At 33.1% G+C, this 13764-nt stretch overlaps 5 protein-coding genes across 5 annotated transcripts; 3 read left to right on the top strand and 2 right to left on the bottom strand.

The window, feature by feature from the left end:
• Nucleotides 1–144: 144 nt before the first annotated feature.
• LOC113492152 (transducin beta-like protein 3) lies at nt 145–3014 on the bottom strand. The gene is made up of 2 exons (XM_026869489.1): nt 2732–3014; nt 145–2532 (listed from the first exon to the last, which is right to left on the bottom strand). The coding sequence occupies exons 1-2, from the start codon at nt 2752–2754 to the stop codon at nt 174–176; spliced, it is 2382 nt and encodes a 793-aa protein (XP_026725290.1). The 5' UTR covers nt 2755–3014; the 3' UTR covers nt 145–173.
• A 246-nt stretch (nt 3015–3260) lies between these two features.
• Nucleotides 3261–4397, top strand: LOC113492159 (transmembrane protein 186). Its single transcript, XM_026869501.1, has 2 exons — nt 3261–3622; nt 3959–4397. Exons 1-2 carry the CDS (start codon nt 3355–3357, stop codon nt 4252–4254), a joined length of 564 nt encoding a protein of 187 aa, XP_026725302.1. The 5' UTR covers nt 3261–3354; the 3' UTR covers nt 4255–4397.
• LOC113492155 (dual specificity mitogen-activated protein kinase kinase 4-like) lies at nt 4301–9358 on the bottom strand. The gene is made up of 8 exons (XM_026869494.1): nt 9125–9358; nt 8836–9034; nt 8539–8691; nt 8245–8389; nt 7283–7452; nt 7038–7167; nt 6709–6929; nt 4301–6635 (listed from the first exon to the last, which is right to left on the bottom strand). The coding sequence occupies exons 1-8, from the start codon at nt 9165–9167 to the stop codon at nt 6452–6454; spliced, it is 1245 nt and encodes a 414-aa protein (XP_026725295.1). The 5' UTR covers nt 9168–9358; the 3' UTR covers nt 4301–6451.
• A 246-nt stretch (nt 9359–9604) lies between these two features.
• Nucleotides 9605–11506, top strand: LOC113492157 (DNA-directed RNA polymerase I subunit RPA43). The gene is made up of 4 exons (XM_026869496.1): nt 9605–9934; nt 10141–10332; nt 10643–10795; nt 11056–11506. Exons 1-4 carry the CDS (start codon nt 9756–9758, stop codon nt 11444–11446), a joined length of 915 nt encoding a protein of 304 aa, XP_026725297.1. The 5' UTR covers nt 9605–9755; the 3' UTR covers nt 11447–11506.
• Nucleotides 11507–12082: 576 nt separating this feature from the next.
• On the top strand, nt 12083–13398 carry LOC113492151 (28S ribosomal protein S7, mitochondrial). The gene is made up of 4 exons (XM_026869488.1): nt 12083–12242; nt 12357–12551; nt 12719–12953; nt 13104–13398. The coding sequence occupies exons 1-4, from the start codon at nt 12175–12177 to the stop codon at nt 13320–13322; spliced, it is 717 nt and encodes a 238-aa protein (XP_026725289.1). The 5' UTR covers nt 12083–12174; the 3' UTR covers nt 13323–13398.
• Nucleotides 13399–13764: the final 366 nt, after the last annotated feature.

Here is a 13764-nt window from a genome sequence, read left to right as displayed (position 1 = left end):
AAATTAACATTTAGCCAACTATGTTTGAGGAGAAAAACATATTAACGTGCGTCATTGGTTACGTTTTAAACCAGATAAAGATGTGTTATAAAACCGGCTAAAGACGGTTATCAAATACGTTACTTAAGATGAAATAAAAACTAATTCAGTTTTGCAAATGGAATTTATTTTCTTTAAACATTGTTAACAGCATGAGGTTGCATACAGTTCACAGTATACGAAATAAAGTTGAGGTCTTGTAATAAGTTCGTTAGTCTTTCAAAATGTCTTTCTGTGTATGGTAACGCACCTTCAATAAAGCTAGCCAATGCTGGAACTCTCAGGTTTCCAGAAATGATCTCTGGCGCTAGAATATTGAATACGAGCTGAGCTGCATGGCAATTTTTGTTGTTGGTGTTCCATTCGGCGGCAAACTTTAGTAGTGCCTCTTTCTGTGTATGATTAATTTCTTTGAGTGTTTCATAAAGTTTTTCGTTTCCACCAGCCAGTACTTCGTTAACTATTTTCAAGACATTAGCAGGTCTTCCCATTCGTAACGCTAATTTCAAAGCCTTTATTAGCTGTTTATCGTGTAATAAGTTCATCAGTTCTTGTTCTTGTAATATCATTTCTTCTCGTTCTTTGGCCATTTGCATTCTTTTTTCTGCTGTAACATCTTGAAGTTTTACAAGTTTAGAATCGGAACCTCCTGTGATAACTTGAGATTCGCTCTTATTGATTGCTAGTGACCAGACTTTACCATCATGATTATCTAGGGACATCTTAGTTTCGGATGATTTGATATTCCAAAGTTTAAGAAGACCGTCTGCCCCACTCGATAGAATTTGTTGACCTCTGCTAACAAATTCAACTTTTAAAACTGAACTCTCATGACCCTCAAAAGTTTTTAGGCAGCTCAAATCAGCAATAGACCATAACTTTATCGTACTGTCTGCTGAAGATGTCAACACAACCTGATCGACAGGCGAGAATCTCACACACCATACTCCTCGCCTATGGCCTTTCAGTACTCCTAGCAATGCTAACTCCTCTGACCAAATTTTAGCAGTTTTATCTTGGGAACCTGTAGCTATCATTTTGTCATTTGGAGCAATAGACACGCAGTTTATATCCATCTGATGCGCCAGTTCAGTAAATGTCGTTGTTATCTTTCCATCAGATGCACTGGGATCTTTGGGGACACTCCATACTTTGAGGCAACTGTCTTGACTTACAGAGGCAAAAAAGTCATTAGATGTCTGGGAAGTGAATACTGACCCTACTGATGCTGTGTGTCGTGTTCCAACTCCAATACATGACACAACATTATCAGAATCTTGTAACCAAATTCTCACTGAATTGTCTTTGCCTGAAGAAACAAACATCTCGGGCTTTGTTGGGAAGCTGGCTAGAGCTAGTACAATGTCAGTATGGCCTTTTAAAATTTGACAGTTCATGCTATCAATTTCATAATATTTCAAATCTTGACTGTTTGTAGCAACAACTAAATGCTTCTCATCTTTGCCTACAAATATGATATCTAGAACTTCATCAGTGAATCCAATTAACTGTTTCACACAGTCAAATGTTTCTAGATCATGTATGATGATGTTATGGTCTGCTGTGACAACTGACAAAACATTTCGCAAATCATTGAAGATTAAGTGTGTGATTGCTAAGCCACCTTCTTCAGATGCAGGAGATACAAGGCTATTGCTTTGTTCAAACATGAGTCTGCTCATTGCTACATTCCATACTTTGACAATGCCCTTCTCACCAGCGCAAGCAACATAAATGCCATCAGTCTCCAACTTCTTTTTAAAGTTTGGTATTTTAAATGTTGGAGGTAAAAGAATAGTGGATTCAATACTTTCATATACTGGCACAACTTTGAGTGCCTTACTTTCATTTAAGTTCCATAATATTAAGACTCTGTCTCTTCCAGAACTTACCATATTCTCACCATCAGGTGTGAACAGTATTGAAGTTATCTTACTGAAGTGACCTGAATAAACTATATGTTCTTTACCAGTTTTAGAATTCCATGATCTTATTTTTGTGTCATCAGCTGCTCCAAATATTAATTGTTTAGATGAGTCAGGGTGATATTTCAGTACTGAGAACACACCCATTGCTCCTCGTAGACTGCTTGTGCAAGTGTGGTGTGTAAGATCCCATAGCCTGATGTTGCCGTCAGAGCCTCCAGAAGCAATGTTTTCATCAGAGTTATCAAATGCCAACCTTGCAACTGGACCTTTATGGCTTGATCTCCAAACTTTTTGCTGTGCCCCTGTTTCTTGGTCCCATAACTTCATCAATCCACTCTTGTGCGCAGTTACTATAGTTTTATTATCATGTGACATTTGAAAAGTATATATTTGGTCAGATTCCTCATTTTCGTCTGCTTGTCCAATGCTGTGGCTAGTTGTTAATGAGTTGACGTCAATTACTTTTATTACATCGTCACAGTGACACAGGAGATTTGAGCCATCTGTAGTCCACTGTATGTCACCGCCAGTGTAAAATGCGGTATATTCGGCTGTTTTTTCATATCTGAAATGTAAGCATAAAAAGGTCAAAATAGGTTGTAGTTTGGAAATAGCCGTTTTCCTGGGTCCATTGAAAGTTTGACAAATTGGTCCAGCGAACAACTATTTATCCATTTTAAACTGTCTATTCAAAAACAATGTTAATGTTTCGGGATTTAAGACAATTAAATAGGTACATAAAATTAATACTAATGCATACTCACACTTCTTTTAACAAGCTAGTCATTGTAATTGCTGGAAAACTATAACACAATACACATATAGGTTAGGTTTGTGGATCCCAACCGCGTACGGTTTACTATTGCGTAAGGTATCTTAAATAACGATAGCCTTAATGTATTGTAAAACACGAAGGGTACCAAAAGCGATAGTCAAATATTACTGCTTAATTCATGAAAGTATACAAAACCATGCCTGTACTTGCATGATATTATTAAAACTAATGTGACATGTGTGTGTTGTTGAAAACCACTGACAGGAAGGTGACAGTTGTCTTGTTAATCCTCCAATGCAAAAGATAACAACAAAAATAAACTCTATAGAAAGTTTCATTCTGAGCTAACACGACATAACAGTGTAGTAAGGATTTAAGATTTATGCGTGATACATTCGTGTTAAATGTATCCATTATTTGTAAATACTCAAATCAGCCAATATGATAACAGATCAAGTAGCTACAGCTGGCCTCGTCGACAGAAAAAACTAAATGTATAGACTGACAGTTCTTGTCAAAGTAAACATCTGATTACTGTCATGAGGTTATGTTTTCATTTCTTCACTTGTCTGAATACTCTGTCATATGTATAAAATAGACTAATTACTCAAAATGTTGAAGTTAATAACAAACTTAAAGCACTGTAAACTCTTAAATAGGAGCCTTAGTTCAACTGTATCACAAAATGAAATCAAAACCGAACAGAGTTCTGACAAATTTGAAACTGTATTTAAATTTCCTTTTATTCGATATATTTCAATGCTGAATAGGCTAAAAGTATATCAGATTGTAGGAACTTCATTAGCTCTACCTGGTTGTGGTCTAATGGAGGCGTTAAATGTTTTACCTCAAGGCGCTCTGTTATCAGCTGCATATATAGGTAAGAAAGATATTTTGTAATCACCTGAGAGGAAGAAAATTTAATTTAATAAATGCTTACTTTAATATTGCATATGGACTCCTCATTCTGTGAAGCTTAGGAACAAATAATCTAACTTTGAGAAAGAGTTACATACAAACAATAGTATATAATTAAATATACTATTATGTTCTTAATGTTATTGATGTGCTTTTACGCATATAGCAAGTTAATGGCTATATCATAAAATGTTATAAATCAGTTTCTACAATATATTATCTCACTGTGGCACATATCCTGAAATATTTCTATGAAGATTTTTCCTCATTTTATTTATTATCTACTGTCTTGTTACAGGTATCACTGGCTCAGCAGTACTTTCTGTGACTACCCTCCCTTTTCGCAACACTATTGGCTATTTGTATATAAGCTCAGATAATCAAAAAGTCAAGATATCCTCAATGAACTTTTGGGGGAAAAGACAAGACAAGATAATAGCCACAGAAGATTGGATACCATTACTTGAGATGCCCCCAAAAGCAACAGATGCTGTGTTCCTTCAACCAAAGCTCACTGATGGCACAAAGTATAAGTTATTTGTTAAGTTTGGAAATGTAATAAATCCTAGTAAAATGGGACAAGTCTTAGAATGATTTATATGCTATAGGATATAAGGAAGGTGCAAAAGAAACAAACTTGTCATAATGTTATCAATCTACTTCTTAAACATACAGTAGTATTGAGAACCAAATCTTATAAATAGGTGAATTTAGATTAAATACACTGTTCAAACAATTGCAAGTGATTTTTTCTTCTATAGATTAAAAACAATTCTCATCCTTGTGTATCTAAGAGAGTGTATAAAATAGTTCATTAATAATTAATCAATGCTAAATTGTAGACTTAATACCTTGATAAAATGAAATAAACAACATTATGTCACTGATTTTCGCTTATCATAGATGACTGATTATAACAAAAAATGGCATGCTTGACTTTAGTTATGAAGCAACTCTTTTAAGCTCTTTATTCCTTAATAAATAATTAAGCAGAAAAGCAACAACTTATTATCAAATAGACAATCAAACCTAGATGTTGAACCCAACTGTGGTTAACAATAACATACAATCATAAAATTCATAATAATTATTTAGTTGGTATATACAAATTTATAAAATCACCTATATCATAAGGATCTTCCTAACCCAAACATATCAGTCAGCCAGCCAAAAGGAGTTTGCTGCAAGCAATTCATAATGCAAGTACACTTGGATACTTAAAACAACAATAATTAGTTAAATTATTAAAAAAAAACATAGTGTAGTAAATGCTTAAGTAGCTAGCTATGTGTTAGTGTAGTGTTAGTGGCAATATGACTATATCAATGAATATTTCGAAATAAATAATGATAAAGGAGTGTAATCTTAATTTAATACAGGTCTTTTACTTAATTATTACTTTTGAATTCAGCATCTTGTAGCGATTCCACTAATATCTGAATATTCAAACTGAAATACTCCTATGACATCATCAGTAAGATTAACTTGAGAAATTATTGTCACCATTAACATCTCACTTTGTTTTGTGTCAAAAACAACATCATGTCTGGCACTATAAATAATCCTACAGTTACTTATTGCTTGCTAACAAAATCGTTTGTGTGAATGATCACTGCAAAACAAATGTCATGAAAACGCACATAGTTTGGCTGCACTTACGTGATATCCCAATGCAGTGAGTGTTTGTATCAATATATAATATTTTTTTGAACTCACAAATGTATTACACGCCATATGTGTAGAAAACGCGATTTTACGTGCGTGAGTATTTATATTACGAGGCTAGAATGCGACCTACGCCCATTTTTCAGCTCGTAATACACCCATTGAGATAGTCTTTCAACAAAAATTGTTTAGTCAATTGAAGCAGTTATGGTCTAAAACTAGCCTCTTATTGAATTATCAAATTTTGTACATGGATTTGGCTAGAAAACTGGGCCACAATATGTATAGGTTCAGGTAATTAATTGGTAACATAGCCTATGAAGTACACACAGTTTGGACAATCTGCAAAATCTATATTTTCCTTTTCTACACATATGACGATGTGTATAATAAATACGTAATATACAAATTTTGCAAAGTTATCATATCATAATTATTTTACACTTCTAAAAAACACAATCACATTTTATTCATGACAAATCACTGGCAATGAACAATTTTCCTAGTCGCCCTAACATGTACTACACAGTAACTGGTTTGGTGCATATTATATTAGTTAGAATTCTGTTTCTAACATGATATTCAACATAGCTTTTAAATGTTTTCATACTTTAGTGTCACCTGTCCTGAATTTCACATGGTTTACAAGGTTCACTAAAATTTGAAAGCCAATGTTTGAAGGATACCACATTGAGGCTTATCCATTTTGTGACTAACGCATCAACAGGACCTTTTACAAAGTATTTGAATTGTTCACTCTTAAACAAATGAGTTCTGTGGACAAAACAGCCTTACAGGAACACATCAGGAATAAGTCTCACCTCATACGTAATTTAAGTATGTAAACTTGGGTTTAAATGCAGCAAGGCCAACACGACGCACTGTCCGGCTATGACAAAAGATTCGCTGTTATTGGCGCGAGGTATCTAACATGCAATCAAACTCATGCAGATTTATATACTCGACTACAATACTTCAAACTAATGGTCTCAATTTGGTATCATTCTAACAACATTAAACATTTCTTGAGCATAATTTAAATTTACAAAAACTCTATGGTAAAATATTGCATGTGTGTGTTATTAAGATAACATTAAGCGATATTCCACACAAACATAGTTGATGTTTAGTCAACCCATGCTTGTGCGGGCTGGTCTGTGGTGAAAGGACTGACCCCATTGCGCTCCATGGCTTCTAGGATTTCACAAACATATGCTGCTACATCAGCCCGGCTCTGGTCAATGCCTTTGATAAATGGATGCTCCAATAATCTGTTATACTTAGGACGCTGATTTTCTTCTTTTATGAGGCTGTAATGAAATAGTAAAGTTTAGAATTCTAAATTTAGAAATTTAAATTCAACATTTTAATAAATATACTTACCAAGTATTGACAAAATTAACAAAATTATTGGAGAATATGTTATTATTGTTAGTTAGCCGCGGCGGGTCGCCTTGCACGACTTGTTGCAGCTGTTCGAACACGGACCCCCAGCGCGGGTAGGGGAACGCGCCCGTGGCGACCTCCATGAGCGTGATGCCCAGCGACCACACATCTGACCGCACGTCGTAGCCGCGGGCTCTACCAGGATCTATGCGCTCTGGCTGGTAACAAAACATTAATTAACATGCAATTTTTGTACTCTACAAAATAGGAGAAAAAGTTGCAAATAACCAAAAAAAATAAAAAGTTTTCGACATTTGTATACTTACTGCCATATATGGTCTACATCCAGCGTCCCGTGTGCGCGCTATTGAATCCACTAGCTTTCCAGATATACCAAAGTCACATAGTTTTATGTTACCTCTTCTATCCAATAAAATGTTTGATGGTTTTACATCTCTGAAAAATCAAGTGTATAACTTCATAATGGCTGATTTATTGTAAAAGGGCTCACCATCATTTTAGTTTAATAATACAATAAAACTATAAGTGATAATTGCAAAGAAATATTTACCTGTGAATAATTTTTAGTTTTTCTTTTAAATAATTTAAAGCTTTAACTGTTGCAAGTGTTATTTTAGCTAATATGTTTTCAGGTATTCGAGTCTGCATCCTTTCACATATAAACTTGTAAAATTTGTCTAACGAAGTATCCATTAACTCCATACAAATCCAACAATCACCCTGGAACATAGAAAATATTCATTGCAATTATTATTTTACTAGGATTTAAAATATTATAATAATAAGTGTTGAGTGTATCACTTAAATACATTATATTATCTTATTTTTTTCTATACTGCATGTAATTCATTGAGGCTAGCACAGGACCGTAGAAATTGGCACAAGAAAGGGGAGCCTATGCCCAGTAGTGGGAGGAGTCGGGAGGACTGACAAAGGCTGTGGATGATGATTCATAATTATCCTTATCCATATTAGTTTACATTATAGGAAACTTATTCTACATAGCATATAGCGAAATTGAGGTTTGATAACATTTAAAATGGCATCATGACTCAACAGTTTGGATATCATATTATCTATCTAAACAGATGTATATCATAAGAAGTGATGGATTATCCTTGCATGGAAAAGTTTTCAGAGTTATTAAGTAATTTTCCAATGAGTATTTTATTCAACTGGGCATGGACTTACCAAGTAATTAATACATTTTCTTTGTAATTTATAAAAGATAGTCTATGATACCAATTATAATATATTATAATACTTCAAAGCGATTCATGTAAGAAATAAGCAGCACTTGTGTAGTACATAAAATGGTTGTCCTTCATGCTATGTTAATTCCTAAATCAATTATCAAAATTAAATTAAACTATGTAAAAGAGGATAGGTTTTCTTGTAATGATGAGGAATTCTAACCCAAGGGGATTTGGAGAAAACATTACAGCTTGTAATGTAGCTAACTAATATATTCTATTCTATTCTAACTGAATAATATTTGAGTCAAAAACATACCTCTTTAAAGAGTGCTCCATAAAACTGCACAATATAAACACATTCATTACTCTTCATGACAACTTCAAGATCCATTAACAGTTGCTTCTGCTCTTTTTCATCTACAGTGGAGCGGATACGTTTCACAGCCATCACACGGTTAGATCTGCAAAATATAGGGTTTAGATTTTTAAAAACTGTATTGTTTTCAGCATTACACAAATACACACTGTGGTCTTTATTTAAAAGCAAAAAAAAACAATAAATAATACAAATATGAGTTCGAGAATTCAATCAAACATTATGCAATCTTACTTTCTGTGGACCATTTTATTGACAGCTCCAAATGCTCCTCTTCCAATTTCACCAAGATCCTGCAGGTCATCAGCTGTGAAGTCATACACTTCTGTAGCAGACAACTGCAGTTTACCTGATGATTGCATGGACGGATATATCCTACATCTGTCTCTGAAAACCCATAATAAATGAATCAATGCCTGTAAACTAATAACACAATATAACTTATCACAAAATGATTCTACTAGTTGAAAAAAAATATTTGACTTAAACACAGCATACAAAATCAATACTATTTTGACATCAGTAAAATACCTGGCATTTTCAGGCAGCACATCTCTGATAGTACGTGAAGGGACTCGGGGTCTTTGTACTGGTGGTGGGTTCGCGGGAAATGGCATAAAAGCTGCACCATCAGCCGATGGACCTCCTGCTATTTGTAGGTTCAAACCTTTGCGCTTCTCCAAACCAAATAAATTCAATTCAGGTTTCGGCATAGTCGGTCTACTTGGCCCTGTGTCAATTATTAATTATAATGTATTAATTGTTACAGAATTTTCACAAGAATGAAAGCATTACAACGTATTTATTTGTCCACTATTACCTTGGTTTGATGACACTTCGCCATTCTTCGACATTTTTATCATGTACAAAAGTGTGTGTTAAAATGTCTTCAGTATTCTTTGGTGCAAATTACAGCTTCCAAATTCTCCATTTGAACTTTATAACACGAAATTGGTCACGTTTTCATAATACGCAATGTAAATATATTGTCGAATCTAAGCATCGTATCAATCGACAACAAGATCCCGATACGATGGCATACGTTTGACAGCTGCCTTGTTGCAATGATCAAAGAGAATAAAGCTTGTTTACACGATGCAATTGTATAATATGTGGGTAAAGTCATCATTGTCTTATTTTAATGAATATAAGGGAATATAAAAGCAATAAATCACAAAAAATAGTTAGGATATAGACCAGTTTTTTTCAAACCAAATGTGTCCTATTTGGCATGTATCAAAACCATTATGTTAAAAAAAGTATGAAATGCTCAAGCTGTCACTGGTACATAGATAATTGTATAGTCTATGGTTGACCGAGTTGTTTTGGATACTGAAAAACAAAAAATAATTTGGATTTATCTGAGATGTCACAATAACTTCTTACAATATTTTATTTACTTTGGTAAAATCGTATTGAATTGAAATAAAATTTATACATGAGGTGGTAAAATGTCAACAATAATAAAATTTGATATCAAAGAATTAAAAAAACTAGCTACTGATAAAAATTCATGTATTATCGAAAAGAAAGTGACTCAAAACTTAGCTTTACAACCCTGGTGTTTAGGAAATCTCAAGGAATCTATAAAGAATTTGTTAGATTACAAAATTGGAAAATTTGACAAAGAGTAAGTAGCATTTATCTGCATTTTTACCGTTTAGGGTTATTAGGTTACAGTGAATTTTCAGTTGAAGTAAGCTTTTTGTAACTATAAACATAGTATTAATTTACGTTTTCGTAAACAAGGCTTAAAGGACCTTATTTCTAACTCATAATTTAAAACATTTACACATATATTAGTAAGATTTCAACATTTTTTTTATTAAATTGCAGGTTTAATGGAATTCTGTTAAGTTACAAAAACCCCAGCATTCTACAGAATGTTGGTGCAATCAGAAATGATAATGCGGATATTCATTTCCAAGTTAGAGCTGACTATTTCATATTTCGCCCTTACGTTGGAGCCACCTTAACGGGGATAGTTAATAAAAAAACCATGACCCATTTAGGCATTCTGGTTCACAGGTAATGTGTTCACATTATTCACATTAATTCTGCATGCATTTATTCCATAGATTTCATACAGTTATGTAAAAATGAAGTATCCAAGAGCGGTGTTATATGGATATTTGTAAACACTGTGTTGTTGATTCACAGTTTCAATTGTGGTGCAATAATCAGATATTGTTATCATATTGAATTGTCTTGTTATGAAATTTATTTTATTTTATTTGAACAAAAACCAACATTTTTAGAGTAAACATAAAAATGGTAATGTCACAAGTACTGTTTTTTTTAATTAATTAAATTTAACATTTATCAACTCTTGTTTCAGGGTGTTCAATGTGGTGATTCCAAGACCAACAGAGGAGCCTGGGAATATGTGGGTGGGGTCTAATGTTCAGGAAGGCCAGGAGGTGGTGTTTAGAATAGTTGTTTTAGACCTTTATGGTGCCCTGCCTTATATAAGAGGGGAATTGGATGAGAGGTATAGCATCATAGTCAACTTTTTGTAAAATTACTTTACATGGAAGTAACACAATTAATATTTAATTGAATCAAAAGTTCTATTTTCATTTGTGTTAGAAGAAATTTATTGACTTATAAAAAGAGCAATAGGTTTTATCTAGTCATTAAAAAATATTTAAAGGAACCTTTTTGTTGTTGGCAAAGAAAAAGTTGCCTGCTAGTTATCTCTTATTCATATTTGCTGTTCCAAAAGTAATAAACCAAAACCTTTATTTTTAGGAGTATTAAATTAGCAACTGACGCAGATGATGATGAGGAAATAGATTCAAAACAAGCACACCCTATGAATGTGACGTATGTGGACTTTGATAAAACCAAACCATACAGCCAGAAACAAATTGGAGACTGTCTTCCTCAGTCCACATCAAAAAATAGTACAAAACCACTCAACTCTAGCAAACATCAGCTCAAAAACTTAAGTACAGACAATCATGTTCCAATGCACAATGGTAAATCAGGATCTGCAAAAACAAAAAATGTAGACAGTGAAATGAGTGTGTCAGACAAGAACAAAGCAAAGAGGCAAAATAAACTATTATCAGAGTCTGAGCAAAAACAAATGGAGACTCCTACTAAACCTTCAAAGAAACACAAACGAGATGTACAATAGTTTTACAATTTTTATTAGAAATATATTTAATAAAATTTTACCTTTTGTAAAATTTCAGAGTATTTGTGTTTAATATACTTTTTAAATATAATAGTTTTTATATTACTTCCCCTATATTTAATTAGATATTATTATATTCTAATGTTTATTTTGTTATTATATAGATTTATTTTAATACTGTTCAAATTATTAATTTTTCGTATTATCAGCCTGGTTTGTGATAATTCCAAATGTTAATCATAAGTGGTGTGATAGTTGTTTTTTTTGTAATTAAATAAATATTCAAAAATAGAGGAAGAAGTACCTTAATATTTGTTTATTTTCAATTTTATGATTTCTAGAATAGTACTACCAATTTATTGGTTCTGTATTATTAGATTTTAAGACCTTAATGTACATTATGGAACGCAATAAATAATTGAGTATTGAGTACAGTAGACAAAAATTATGCCATCTAACGGCAGGCAAATCAGGATTTAACTACATAATGTGTATGCATTTGCCTTTTCCCATATCTCGTCCCAACTCTTTATTTATAAGATAATATTTTTGTTTATAAGATTTGATAATCATAGTTACTGTTCATGAAAAGTATATAGGCTTGTTTATGGTCCAATGTTACCGATTAAAAAAAGGTAAATGACATCTGTCAAATAAGTGAGGTTATGTTGATTTTGGGAAACCTGAACTTATTTTGATAAATACGTTAATTTATTGTATAGCTGAAAATGGCTAATAATATTAGGAACATCAATAAGTGTATACCAAGAAACTCTTTGTCATATATTGTACCAAGGTACGTTGTCTATTCAAAATATTGTTTTCGTGATACAAGAAATCAAATGGTTTTCTAATGCTTTTCAATAGTGTATGCCTGTATATCAATTATAATTATACATATTTTTTACAGACTATTAACCGTACAGCAATACCGGGAATATGCAAGACCCACAAGTTTCCCCGACTTCTTCCAAAATCCTATTTTTAGAAAGGAAGACCAAGCACAGCTTATTGAAAGCGCAGAGCTACCGAAGATAGCCGCTTTACCTGTTAGGCCCCCAGCTGTTTATCAAACAAGTTCTGCATACCATGACCCCTTAGTGACGTAAGAGGAATTAATAGCTTTTCCATCCAAAATATTTTTTTCAGTGTACATCATTCTCATTATTTCATTTGAATCGAATACAGATATTTAAAAACATAATAGATAGGTATACAAAAATACATCCACAAGGAATCGAAATAATTAGTAAATATGTATTTCAATTTCAGCAAAGTAATCAACCATGTCATGGAAATGGGTAAAAAACAGATGGCTCGCAACCTTGTAGAGAAAGCTTTTGAAAATATAAAGAGATCACAGATTGAGCGCTACCACTTAGCATCTACACCTGAAGCAAAGGCTAAAATAGAACTTGATCCCAAGAAAATACTACACAAAGCTGTTGAGAATGCCAAACCCTTGCTGCAACTGCAACCGATCAAAAGAGGAGGTATCACTTATCAGGTAAATAGTCATTTAGCTAAATTTGCTTTGGGTATTTTTTTTTTATGAGTTTTTACAAAACCTAAAACCTTTTTTGATATAGCTGTTTATTAAACAGTATTACCAACTGAAAAAGTTCTAAACCTAATAAAACCTTTTTAAATTTCACAGGTCCCTGGCCCAATCACTGAGAAAAGATCACTATTTCTGGCCATAAAGTGGTTGTTAGAGGCAACAAACGAAAAAGAAAGGACAGTCCACTTTCCAGAACAATTTGCATGGGAATTATTAGATGCAGCTAACAATACAGGGAAGGTTGTCAAGAGAAAACAGGATCTGCACAGACAGTGTGAAGCAAACAGGGCATATGCTCATTACAGGTGGCAATGAACTTAATATATTCCTTAGTAGTTATAAATGTAATGTAATTAATGTTTGCCTGATGTAATAAAAATAGTTAACATCATTTTAGCATTTGTTTTATTATAATAGTAATGGGGAGGGGAGGGGGATGGGTTAGTAGAGGGTGAGGTACCCAGTTTTACAGTGCTGCAGTTGTTTCAAAGTCTTGCCTTAGTAACATTACCTGATAATTCAAATTCAACTTTATTGCTGTGGAATAAGAGCTGAGTCATTGTCAAACAATACTTTACCAGTACCAACAAGTTCTATAAGCAGGTAAGTGTGTACTATACTCCTTGAAACTATTATGATTTTTAGTAAATTTCACTTTCATGTTTTTTTGTTTTTTGCTTAGGTTGGATTTTTTTTAACCCAATTTTGAGGTATTTTCCGATAAGCTAGCAGGTTGATATTTTCAGGCTAGCTTCAA

The sequence above is a fragment of the Trichoplusia ni genome, chromosome 3, assembly GCF_003590095.1.
Source record: "Trichoplusia ni isolate ovarian cell line Hi5 chromosome 3, tn1, whole genome shotgun sequence".
Lineage (NCBI taxonomy): Eukaryota > Metazoa > Arthropoda > Insecta > Lepidoptera > Noctuidae > Trichoplusia > Trichoplusia ni.
The sequence above is the reverse complement of the archived record's forward strand: the minus strand, read 5'-3'. Positions and strand labels throughout refer to the sequence as shown.